The 13,121-nt window shown below is 37.9% G+C and overlaps 1 protein-coding gene across 6 annotated transcripts in view; it reads left to right on the top strand.

Moving 5' to 3' along the window:
• The window catches only part of LOC126406274 (collagen alpha-1(XIX) chain-like), a 144,808-nt gene that overhangs the window by 13,878 nt on the left and 117,809 nt on the right, over positions 1 to 13,121 (top strand). For all 6 annotated transcript variants that reach the window (XM_050070428.1, XM_050070430.1, XM_050070429.1 and 3 more), the window contains exons 5-9: positions 4,042 to 4,165; positions 4,263 to 4,538; positions 5,196 to 5,276; positions 5,917 to 6,036; positions 7,660 to 7,722. In XM_050070428.1, the coding sequence (XP_049926385.1) occupies positions 4,042 to 4,165; positions 4,263 to 4,538; positions 5,196 to 5,276; positions 5,917 to 6,036; positions 7,660 to 7,722 (664 nt within the window). The remainder of the gene's footprint in view (positions 1 to 4,041; positions 4,166 to 4,262; positions 4,539 to 5,195; positions 5,277 to 5,916; positions 6,037 to 7,659; positions 7,723 to 13,121) is intronic.

The raw sequence follows: 13,121 nt of genomic DNA, 5'->3' as shown, positions 1-13,121 counted from the left end.
ATCACTTGTTTGCTGTGCAGTAAACCTGTAACACCAAGCATCCACTTTACCTGTAAATTATTCATTTCATATTCTAAATAATCACTGTTCCTGAACATTTTAATATCATCATTATCACTACTAAAGTGCTATACTTTTACAGTATATGCTGTACATACTGTCATATCCATCTATCTCATGTACATATTTATTTTAGCACCTTTTGCACTCTGCAAAATACAACTTTATTGTGTTGTTGTTTTTCCTTTATAGAGATAGTCTTTATATGTATATAAATCTGGTAGTAGTCAAATGTTTATGTTTAGCTGTTCAGTTTTATTGTTCTAGTTTTAACTGTATACCTAAGTCTGTGTTTGTACATTGAGGGCAACAAAAACTGGGGTCAGATTCCTTTTATGTGTACACACTTGCTTGGCCATTAACGCTGATTCTGATTTATTATTACGTACTTAAGCATGCAGAGCAGCGCTTTCCTAAAGCGTCAGAAAAACAGTGTTCAAACCAGCCTACACTGAGCTCCACCATTTAGTCACAGATGGCAATCAACACGAGGTCAAGAACTTTAACCCTCTGGGCTGTCAGAGATCAAGTGTGCCACACTGTAGACAGACCTTGTTTTGAAATAAGAGTAGACTTAGTTGGGGGACTTTGTAAAGAAGTGTGTGAACTGCGGGGCTCAAACAGAAAACAGCCCAACAGTGTATTTCGCTGAGTTTCTCAGTTATATTAAATCTGCTTGAATTTATTATGCTCCATAAGTTGCAGTGTAGTGCAAAGGCCCTCGGAGTTACCTTTTACATTTTTCTTTTATGTTCCTTTCTGCCTCTTATTATAATGTGTAATACATTTGGTACAAGCAGTTACTGTACGTGCGGCATGGAAATGTTCGGTGTTGAATTTATTTTATAAATCCTCATTTTTATAAATTGCCCTGCCACTTTTCATATTGATTTGCGGGCTGAAATAGTCCTTTAGCCCTTGGGCAACAAATAACCTTCCCAGCCCTTGGCCTCTCAAAGAGGCATTTTTGGGGAGCTTTAACTCGGTGTATTTATCATTTTAGTCATGTACCGTTTACACCGAAATCTCAAAGAATTCAAGGGACACAATAGAAGAGGGTATGAAGCTCAGAGAGAATAGGAGATGATATATTGGAGTGAAAACTAATTTCCAACCTGTCTAAAGAAACTCTCTCTCTCCCTCCCCCAGGCTGTGCTCTGCCTTCTCAATGACCTTATCATTGCATTATTATTATTTTTGCTGATCTTGATTTATTATGTTTATGCTCTTCCACTTTTGACTGTTAATCTGAGTCTGGAGTTAGGGCCAGGGTTAGAGTATTTTGAAGGGTACAATGTTTTTAAGCAATGTATAAAATTAGAAAGGGAGTGGGGGTTCAGGTTGAGAGATGAGTTACTGAATAAGCTGTAATTCATTTGAGAGTGGGTGTGATGTGAAATATGATATTGTTTTCCTATATATTCCCTGTTTTCTCGGCGTAGTTTGCTTCTGCTGGAACAAATATTCAGCTGTGAACACAGAATTGTTATTTGACTTTACAGAGCAGCTGAGGTCATACACATAAACCTATAACAGCAGTGCACAAGGCCTATCTATAAACATATAACTGTAGCACACGCTATCTCAGTGAGGTAAAAGATTGGCCTCTGAGAGTTTGGATCAATTCCTACATGTTTTCATTATCTGAAAGACAGGGAGGCCAGTATAAAATTCATCAAGCTAAATGGAATCAAGTTTGTCAGGTTTATTTATGTGTATGACTCGGCAGCAGGAGGATATTGAAATGTTTTATTGATCATTGAAGTTGATTGGCTGGTGCATTGTTCAGCCACTGAAAGCTTTAAAAGAGTTTGCATTTAATATTGATAAATGGCACACGACACTGTTATCTTTCATTTTTGTGATGTTTTAATGATATATTTAAAGTGCCACTCCAGCCAGTGTTACCTCCTGTTTTTCATTCAATGGTTTTTCTCAAACAGAGAATGGGGGTTTGGTTGATAATCCTATCGTATGTGTAAAGCGATAGCACGGACATTAGCATGGATAGTGGTAGCAGTCACCTGAGCATACTTTATAAGGGGAAGGATTTTTCTCCACCTCCCTCACTTGAAGGAAATATGATGAATTAATGTGTCCTCATACAATGTATAGTGGATGTTTCAACATACCAAAGTTCATAGGCCATTTAGTCTTCAAGGTGTTTCAGTTCTGACTCATGTTCCTTAAGTGAAGACCCATAGGGAAAAGTTAAACAAGGTTTATTGAGAATACAAAAAAAGAAAACAAAACAGCAGGCCAAGTTCTTCCAGAATTACACCTTGTATGTTCCACAACAGACTCGATGCCCTATTTTTATATATTTTCACTGTATTACCCGTCATTATACACTTTAACACTGCTTAGCACAGTCAAAACCTATTATGATCCAAACCAACACAGACCTCATGTTGTCTTTTCACACAATGGTGTCAACAATCCACTTTTGTCTTGCACACTAAACTGCCTTATGGAACCGTACCTGCCGTAAATAACTTATGCCTGTAATCTAACACAGAAATAAAGTAAATAATCGTAGCATAGTCCACCACTATACATTATTAAAAATATACAGAAACTGTTGTGTTAACTTAAATATCATCAGAACCTATATGTCATATCAACATGGACGTCTTTAACAAATATAAATATGTGCTTAAGTGGCTCTTACACAATGTTTCATATGATATCTTATGTAAATGCACCCAATACAGTATGTATGATATGTAATAAATTAGTGTCACACAAATGGCATTACGTACCCAATGTAACATTGCGTAGGTTAGGTTTAGGAAAAGAAACATGGTGATGACATAGCCTTTAATGACTCAGAGTTCACTTGGTTTCACACGGTTTTGAATGCTGGTCTCCTGGGGAAAGTCCCAGGTTTTGTGACCAATCCACCACCCCAACCTGCCTCCTTACAGGGACTACTCCCTTCTTTACTCCCATCAGTGCATTAGTTATGTGATTGCAGTCTTCCCAAATATGTGGGTTATACACAAATAACTGTCTCATTATAACATGGGATATTGTATTGTAGGTATTTGTGTGAAAAATGCATGAGAACAGCCTAGGAAGGAATATGAATCTAATGTTAGCTGGAACTCAGTTACTTCTAAATGATGACCGCATAGCTATTTGCCAGTTTCAGTAATATGGGCAACTAGTTTGTTTGCCAGCTTCCTTAACGTCAAAAACAAATTAATGAAATACCCAGATTTTAGATAAATATTTGCAGTGAATTTATAATTTTGTTTGATAAGTAGGTTAGCCTTACTGTATTGTCTATTTTGTATCACACAGGGCTGCCACTTTGGGGTCTTGTTCATCTTGTTGGCATTTCTTTTGCTTGTACCAGCTGGTGGTTGCTTAGTAACTTTATACATTATGTAGCCTACTGTTATTTGTAAATGTTAACTTACCAATATTACACAAACTAAAATTTGAGGTTTCACAGCACTGTGCTGGGTCCAAAAACTGACAAATTTCAAGCAATCCCAAAATAAAACCAAACCATGTTTTGCCTGTGAGTCACACGACCTGTATGTGCACTTCAGATGTAGCCAGTAAAAAGGTACATTCTACGGCACATTTGCTCTGTGAATGGTCTGCGTCTGTTGTTTATTATCTTGTATGTTGGCTACATTTAATACTAGCTGACTAGCTAGCTCACAGTCATGTACATCTGTGTAGCCACTCAGACCCAAAGAGGCATGACAGTGCACCTGCACAAGCTTGGAGGATTATATATGACCTGCAGCTTTCACTATAGTCATATATTATCTTCCCGTTTTTGCAACAACTTTCTCCTGTTTTGAGTTATTCTCAAAAAATATTTGGAGCACAGAGGCAACAGGAGAAGTCATGAAATGACTCAGGAACATATAAAATATCATAAAAATGCCCAAATACACCGGAGTGGGGCTTTAATATTTATGTTCTGTGTGAATCTGACTCTGTTAAATGATGTTTTTTCAGAGTAATATTTCCAAACGGGCTTCCAAGTGAATACTCCCTTGTCACCATCTTCCGGGTAAGAAGAACTACAAAAAAAGATCGCTGGTATCTTTGGCAGATATTCAACCAGTCTGGAGAGAGTCAGGTGGGTCCCTCTGTGTGTTTTAATGTCACGTATCAGTTTCGGCGTCTACAAATATGCCAGAACATCATGGGATCATGTTTGTCTCTTTGCTCCTCAGGTATCTGTTGTGGTTGATGGTGGCAAGAAGGTGGTGGAGTTTTCTTCCCAGGGCCTGCAAAAGGAGGCTCTCCGCTATACATTTAAGAGCCGTGACCTACATGTGCTCTTTGATCGCCAGTGGCACAAGCTGAGCATTTCTGTACAGAGCAACATAGTCTCCGTTTACATGGACTGCAAGCTAATAGAAAGGAGGCTGACTGATGAGAGGGACAGCATTCACCCCACGGGGCGCACTCTCATCACTACACGAGTGGAGGATGGACGACCTGTAGATGTATGTCCCACGCAATCTTTGTGAAAACATGTTTTGTCTTAAGCTAAATCTACACAGTGTCATTTAAGGATTTAACACTCTTTGATAGCTGTGTTACTCATCTCCATCAGTAGTCTACTATCTTCACAGGAATTTTTGAAATGCACTCCCAGTGCTCTCAAATGGTATTTAAAACATGCCTCAGGGGAGTATTTTCTTAATCTCTGTAAATCCTCTATTGTGTCATATGTGTTATGCTCATTCTCAGAGATGCCCCAAAGTGCTAAAAAAAACATTAGATCAGCTATGCCATTTGGTCACCCAATGCCGCTGAGTAGAACTTGGCTTAAGTAGCATTAACAGCTTTTTAGCCCATGTGATCTGTAAAGATGTCAGACAGTACATCTGAAAAACCCCCCGGCAGAGTTCAAGTTCTGCTGTGGATTAGCTGCTATTAATGCAGAAGTTAAAACGTTTGATTTTAGGTTTAGATGTGATGTTTTTGAATTGAAATGGGAATGGCAATGTTAGGGCAACTTCATGCTACAACAGCCTACAGTTGTGCTGTGTTAACCAGAGAGGAGCAGGACTTTGTCAGCAAAAAGAGGCGCATGATGTGGTGATGAAACTATTGTGTAATGGTGTAAATGGTCCCTTAATGAGAGCTCTTTTCCACAGATTGAACTGAGACAAATTCTAATCTACTGTGACCCTTACATGGCTGAAATGGAGAATTGCTGTGAGCTACTGGAGCCAAAGGTAAAATGTTTTTTTTTAACCATAATAATAATACACTGTACACTGTTTTAAGTAGAAGAAGAAGTAGTAAGAATTTGTTACAACACTTTTGCAATTTATTGTGCATTTTGCGGCTAAATAAATACACTATAGGATACAGTTTATGCTTGGCTTCAAAATTCTGCGACAAAACAACTTGGTGTTCTATCGTACCAGTCTGCACTGGCTCATTTAAGCTTTGCAGTGTGATAAGACAGTGAGAGTGTAACAGGTTTTTGGTCTCGTCCCAAGATAGAAACTTGATAGCAGAGATCTCAAATCACAAGAGAATCAATAGGAGCTACTGTTACAGTGATTCCAAATGGAGACATGACCTTTGACCCCTTACCATTACATGTCACCATAAGCATGCTGTCATGTCAGTGTAAAGTTACTTCAAGGGAATTATCACAAACTTGAGAAGGACTTATCACTGTTTGTCTGCTTATTTATTTCTGAGATTCACTGCACAGTTTGATTTGCAGCATGATGTAAGTATATGCCAGCCAAAACCCAGGTTACCTTAAGTGTGCTGCATTACAGTGGATTTTGGAGTTTTTTGCCATGGAGCAAACACAACAAAGGAAGGTGTCTAAATGGTGAAATTTCTATATTGATCCAGTGTGAAGCCAAGAAGACCTTTAATGGGACTTCCCCTCCCCTGGTTACAGCCCAGCTCCCGCAGATGCTGTCTCAGCCGGCCTCAAAGTCAATTGACAGATGTCACTGTCCAGCTGAAAAGGTACAATCAATTCCACCCAACAAGGGCCTCTAATTGAGTAAGTGTAATGTCTGTTGTTGCTGAACCAGCACTGATTTACACTGCATCTGCCCATCCTTTATAGGCCTAAAAGTCCCTGTTAAAGGACATTTATACCGAAAAGTGTTTTCTTTGGAAGCCAAAGAAAGGCAGTCAAGCCATAATCTATTAGCAAACGCAGGCATGATTCTCCCAAACTGTTCAAGCAGGGTGAATCTGCACCCTGCTATAAATTTATTAAACTGCAAAGGGATTCTTTCAACTGCAAATATTAATGTTAGATTAAAATGCAAATGGAGACCTGAAAGCTTCAAGCCGTCTTTGAAAGGGAGCAGATGGTACAGCTCCGAGGTGATGTCCAAAACCACACCCAGCCTTTTATGATTTTTAAATTTTGCCTGTAAGTTACAAACAGAATCAACTTTTCATAGAGAAACAGTCAAATGAACATTTTGGGGATTTATTTATATATTCTGAATGGGTATTACTAATTAGCCCCTTTTTCCAAGTGTAGCTTTTTCTGATTAAGACATGTGGTATGTGTCAGCATTGTTCATGTTTAAGGAGCAGTCTTTTGACAGCGCATATGGAATATGTGTCTGAAGCTCTGTGCATTGTACATTAACCCCATATAGTCCACAGTGTGCAAGGCTGTGGGATAGAGATGCATGCCTTAAAGCAAAGCCCACATCTCTGGTCAGCAGAAACGCATCTACTTGTAAACATTATGAAAGATTTGGATATGAAATCGTTTTTGGAAATACCCTAATATCACAACACCAACTTTTTCAAGAAGGTGGTGGGAGGAATGAAAGCTGGAAGCTGTGTTCGCACAGTCTAACAGACCCTTCGCCTGTGGAAAAATAAAAAAAAAAACATTTTTTGAATGCCCTGAAGCAAAATGACACAAATGTTGCCATCCATTTTACCTTTCCATATATTGATAATTGTGATAATTGACATTTTGGGGCACGTCAATGGGAGTATGCAGAGCTGCATGTATACGGGAATATTATTGGAATATTTATTTTCATTAGCCATGTAAACAGAATGTTGTCTTTTTTGGAATAAGGGCAAAAACTGGAATATTTTGTGCGTGTATACATAGTTAATGTGCTTTATGTAATGATGTCTATGCATTACCATCTATCACTATGGCAACAGTAGCTAATAGATTATGAACCTAGAGGTCTTCTTTAAATGTATTGAAGTTATAATTAAAGAGCATGAATGGAGGATTTTTCTTTTTAAAAATCCCCCAAGATTTATACTATTAATAAACAAAATGTTATTTCCTTCCAATTAGTTACTGGTAGCACTAATTTCTTTCTTTCTTTTTTTCTTTAATAGCATCTGAGTCTAGAATAGCAAATAGTGTCCCTTCCTGTGATCTGCTGTTTCTTTTGCCAATGTGAGAGAGGCTTACACAGATTTTGATTCTTTGTGAGGACTTAAGAAATCATAATCATAATCAAGTGCCATAAATGTCCAGTAGTTATGTTGATGACATATTTGTTTGTCATAAAGAGAGATCCATTAGCAATAGCCACATTTTCTCTTTGATGAAATTTTTTTTAATTCTGCTAATGTTCACTGTGTGCACAGGGGGATCCTGGTCTTCCAGGTGTCATTGGACTGCCAGGACAAAAAGGGGACAAAGGAGAAAAGGTATGTGCGGCATTTTTATGCTGTTGATTTATGCACTTATTGATCTTGGTATAGGAAATTTTCAGGGTGCATGGGTGCAAGGGTTCAACATCAGCGCTTCACTGTGAGTCATACATAATTCAGAAACATTCACTGAATCAAAGAAGAGTGTTATCACTGGGCCACTGTGCCTCGTCCCATGATGTAAATAACCATAGCTTTGTTCTCAAATGATACTCTCAGCTACTGCCGTGGGTTTTCTCTGTGGCCAGCACCACTGGTGGTTTTCCAGGACAGTTGCAAGGTCTGAATGTGAAGAATGAGAGCAAGTCCCTGAAGGACAAATTTATAGTTCGACAGAAATTTATTGTCAGAGGAAGAGGAATACATCTCTCTTTCAGCAAGCAAATGTCAATGCTGTAGTGTCTGACAAGGGTTCATGTTCAGCAGTCAAGGTCCTTCAGAGATGCTACCTTACAATTACCTTCACAAGGTGAATTTCCTCCCAAATCTCCCAAGGTGTGTGAATTGGGAAATCATACATTTGTCCACTCACAAGAAAAATAGATAGTTCAAAACAAGAAGGATCCTTTCTCCCTGACAGCTCAATAGACAGGTGGAATTGTAAATGGTAAATGCCTAGTCTCTGAAAATTGTGGGTATTGTGTTGGTTGGAGGGCAAGAAAAAAAAAAACATAAATGAACCTCCAAATACCCAGACAAAAAGTGTTATTTTTCCCTAGACAAATAACATCACTTGGAGTATGAAATCCCCTTTTAGCTGTCTGTGCAAGGTGAAAAAAGAACCAAGGGAGATACGTTCAGCCATGAATGGAGCTCATTGGGATGAACAGGTGGTGCTACTGTATGCCTGATAAGACCAGATGGCTTCTGGGGTCAGTGTCCTAATTACCATGATGTGGCTGTGGGATTAAGATATGCAGGATGACTTTTGTCTCTGGAAAACCACTTATTCTTGGAAGGCACAAAAGCGACATATATATTAGTGTAAAATCATTATACTTGTAGAGCCATGCACAGGAGTTTGGAATTAGGGACATTTTTGTGCTGCCTACATAGTCAATTGTTCTTACTGTTAAAGTGACATTATGTTTAAAGCTGCTTAGCCAATAAACAGCACCAACCAGGTACTGCTGGTCTGGATACATAAGATTGGCTTGAAAGTTGAGGTTGAGTAGTGTAAAATTAATCTGAAATGATAAAGGTTTCCAGAATATTAAGAAAGTACTCCATGTTTTGCATTTAGCTGCCATGTGTCCAGGCAATTGTTACAATTTCAGTGAAAAATGGAGAACACTGAGCATCTGTCATTTTGTTCCTAGAGATATACACAGAATTACTGTGATGTGGCGCCAACAACAACAACCACAACAATCATTATAAGTTTAAGTGTGCGCTACTTTTTGGAATATTTTCCCTGCTTTACCTTACACACTAACCAACTGAGGCAGTGGTAGACCAGCAACTCTTGTGTTCTGGCAAGTTAAATTACTGTTTTTGCCAATGGAGTCCTTGGAGTGGCCTTGAAATAAGGGCTATGGTTCGCTGCCGGAAAGGGCTGACCTAAACTGATGTTGATTTTTTTAGGTGGCTAAAAACTAACCAGTTGAGGCAGCATTTGCTCAGCACTTTTTTATTTTATGTATACGATGCCGGGTTTTTCTACCTGGAAGTTACTGTTAACAAACATGTTTCAGTCTAAAGAAATATAGATATTTCAACATTTGTGGCTTCAAACCTTTTTGGTTGATAGTTAGTTAGTTGTAGTTATTTAGTGTTTTTTTAATCATTTTATGTGGTTAGGTGACAATTCTGCACTTTTTCACACCAGCTGTGTCTCCTACAATGTACGTAAATGTACAGCCAAATTGAAACAGCAAATATGTTTTGATGGGAAATGAATGCTGAGGAAATAAAGTCTTCTATTGATATAGTGAAAATATTGCTAATTAATGTACCTGGCAGGTTGCAAAAATGTTGATACTAAATGTATCAGCAAAATGACTAAAAACACATTTCACTGAAAACACATTTCATTTGTTTTTCTTACAATACACTATCCACTTGCAGTGACTCCAGCATTATTTTTTTATTATTACCTTTTCTTATTAGCAGTTAACCATGAAGCAGGGACGCTCTGTCCCTCTGTCTGTCCTTCACATATCTCAAGAACCCTTCACTTACTTCATTCTTGCCTGGTGAATTGCTGGGAACCCAGTGGGGACGTGCAGTGTCGACTTTGGCAACAGATTTAATATTAATAAACTTAGGATAAACAAGTGAACAGCGCTCTGTGACCCTGTGCAGCAGCGGTAGCGGGCTCTGTGGAGAGTCAAGCATGTCTTGCTAAGTGTATTTTAACCAGTGTCTCTGAGTAGCCACAACTTAGGTATGTTTTTCTTTGTCATACTCTAAAAATGATTCACTGCATTCACACATGCATCTTTTTGAGTAGCATCAACTCTGGCATTGTTGAGTCAATCCTATGAGTCTTTTATAATCTGACAAACTCATGATTTGCTTTGACCTCAAAAAACTTAAGCTAAACCTACTTAATTTTTTAAATTTTGACATTAAGTGGTCAAATTATTTTATGTAAGATTGTTGTTAACTGACTAAATATGTTAATGTAACAAACATAATTTTTTTTTGTGCTGAAAGCTTTATTTAATTTTATGCGATAACGCATTAAATAAAGATGCTTTTCAGCATAAACAAATTATGTGTGTTACATTACCGTGTTTTAGTCAGTTGACAACTTATTTTAACAAGTTGGTCAAAATCAAAACATTTTTGAGTAGAATGGAATTAATTAATGGAATTATTAATTAATAAATAAGTTACAATATCCTAAAAGAAATCATTTGACCACTAAATGTCACCACGTCTTTTGAATAAAATTTAAGTTGGTTTACCTTAATTGCGCTTTACGAGGTCAAAGCAAATCATGTTGGTTTTACTAAATTAATTGAGTTTGTCAGATAATAAAAGACTCATAGGATGAACTTAATAATGACAGAGTTAGAACTATGCATGCAAATTGTTACCCTAACATAACTGCTGGTGTACTCAAAACTTAACCGCACAGTTAAAGTAATGCATTCGAATCTTTACCTTACATGAGGAGCGAAAGAGAGGCTTTATCAACACAATATACTTACATTTACTTAACGTGCAATGATTAATAATGCATCATATTTTAATTGTTGTATTTTGTGAAAAATCTAAACCTGCAGTGTAACATGTCTCTGTAAGGTAAATGTAGTAGTACAATGTTTTCCTCTGAAGTAGAGATACACAGTAAGGAAATAGTATACTGGTGAGTTGCATATTTTTTCGTTGTCTGGGGGGCCATTGGGCATTATTTTAGGGTACAGTGGCTTAGAGTAGCAGCATAACTCAACAATTTTCATATCTAAACATCATAATAAATCTGTTGTTGTTTGGGGCCCAGGTGTATAGCTCAGGACTCAAAGAAGTGAAGTACCAAGTGTGATGATGAGTGGTTCTTAAAAAAAGCTGCAAGTAGCAATACCACAGGCCAGGCAATTGGCCCTTTTCAAAGGCGGCATGTTTTGAACAGGAAGTGCCCTAGTTTAACAAAAATCACAATCTTTCCTTTACCTTGAGCAAAGTGCTTTTGTTGCCTAAACCTAACCACAGACATTCTGATTCTGGTATCACAGTCTTGCAGGTTGTAATGTTCACCATCCACCTCAGCAACCTCCCTACGACGCCAGCGCTGTACATATATATGTAGGATTTAATTAAGGGTTTAATGAACTCAAATGTTGTCTAGGAACATAATCCACACAGCTATTACATTGTCACCACAATGCAATTATGAAAATAATTTAATAATAGACAAACATAGTTTCTAGGAGACAGGGTTGAAACAGCTGTAGATCATTGTGTATTAAACATGCTATGTGGGAATCCATTTTCTAGTCAGGAATGTAGAATGGAATATTCAAAACTGTGGGTATAGCAACATATTGTACTAATCAGATTTGTAAATGTGTTATAATCGGCCTGTAATGGCTCTTAATTGACCTAGCAGGGATCAGCTCTCAAGCTGTAATGTGTCCGTGTATGTGCACTTTAAGTGTGTTGGCGGTGCCGGTGATTAATTACTTGCTGCTAAGTGAAATGACTATAGTCAGTGGGCGAGAATGCATCAGCCAGTTTTACATTTCACAAAAGGCAGCATGTATGGCAGGCACTGTGACGTTCTCTTTCATAAATAGTTATATATTCCCCAAGTTAGTTTTGAAGCAGAGCTCCCTGAGTGCACATCTGTTGTGTTACAAAGCTCAAAAATTATTTAAACATGATTTTCAGGAGGCCGTTCCATTTTTTCCTCTATTATATCTGCAGGCCGTGTCTTGTGCCATGACTCAGTGGCTCACACTGTTAACATCTGAAATCTAATTTCGGGTCGTCAACAAATCAATACTTGGCACCATTTGTTTACTTACTGAACAACAAAACTCATAACAAATCCTATTACAGGCTTGAACACTAAATCAATGAAGTTAAGGAAAAACTTGATCAGGGCCTACACATGCAAGACTAAGCCCTCCAGTTTGATGGTGGTAAACTGGCACAGTCAGTTTATAACACCCCATTGTTGTTTTTACCAAATGAAAAAAAAAACCACACAACCATTTTGTATTATTTGGATGATATTGGATCCACTGTTTTACGTTAGATTAATCAAACAAATCCTTGATCTTGCTACGACTGGCAAACATTTGATTTAATATTTTTTTTACACACTCACCACTAATGTAAGCAGATTTCAGATAGAGACTTTAAACGAAGCATCACATGTTGCAGAATCTGACGTTATTTGTTTGTTATTTATATATTGTCTGCATCATTTTTTTTTACTTAAAGGTCCCATATTATGCTCTTTATCAGGTTCGTACTTGTATTTTGGATTTCTACTTGAACATATTTTCATGCTTTAATATTCAAAAATCATTTTCTTCCTCTCATACTGTCTGCCTCAATATACCTGTGTTTACCCTCTGTCTTAAACGTTCTGTTTCATCATCTGTCTCTTCAAGCCCCCCTTATGAAAACCCCAGTCTGCTTTAAATAGGCAGTGTCACTGGGTCTTCCACATCTGCGCTCTTGGCGTCTCTGTACTGTCATTGCAGCTGGGGAAGGACTGCACCGGCACTTTATACCTTCATAGACTGCTTGATTGCTATCAGCTTTGGGGCCCTGTTTATTTCCTGACAGCTACAAGGAAAATATGAAAGAAGGAAAGGAAATGACGTCAGTGACAGAGTTTGAATTTCACACTGGGGCCAGACTTTGGTGCCATTTCTAGGCGTCAGTGGAGCGGACACAACAAATCACATAATGACCCATGATATCTTTGTTGCTTC

The sequence above is a fragment of the Epinephelus moara genome, chromosome 19 (genome assembly GCF_006386435.1).
Source record: "Epinephelus moara isolate mb chromosome 19, YSFRI_EMoa_1.0, whole genome shotgun sequence".
Classification (NCBI taxonomy): domain Eukaryota; kingdom Metazoa; phylum Chordata; class Actinopteri; order Perciformes; family Serranidae; genus Epinephelus; species Epinephelus moara.
Note: the sequence above shows the minus strand (reverse complement) of the source record. Positions and strands in the feature narration are given on the sequence as shown.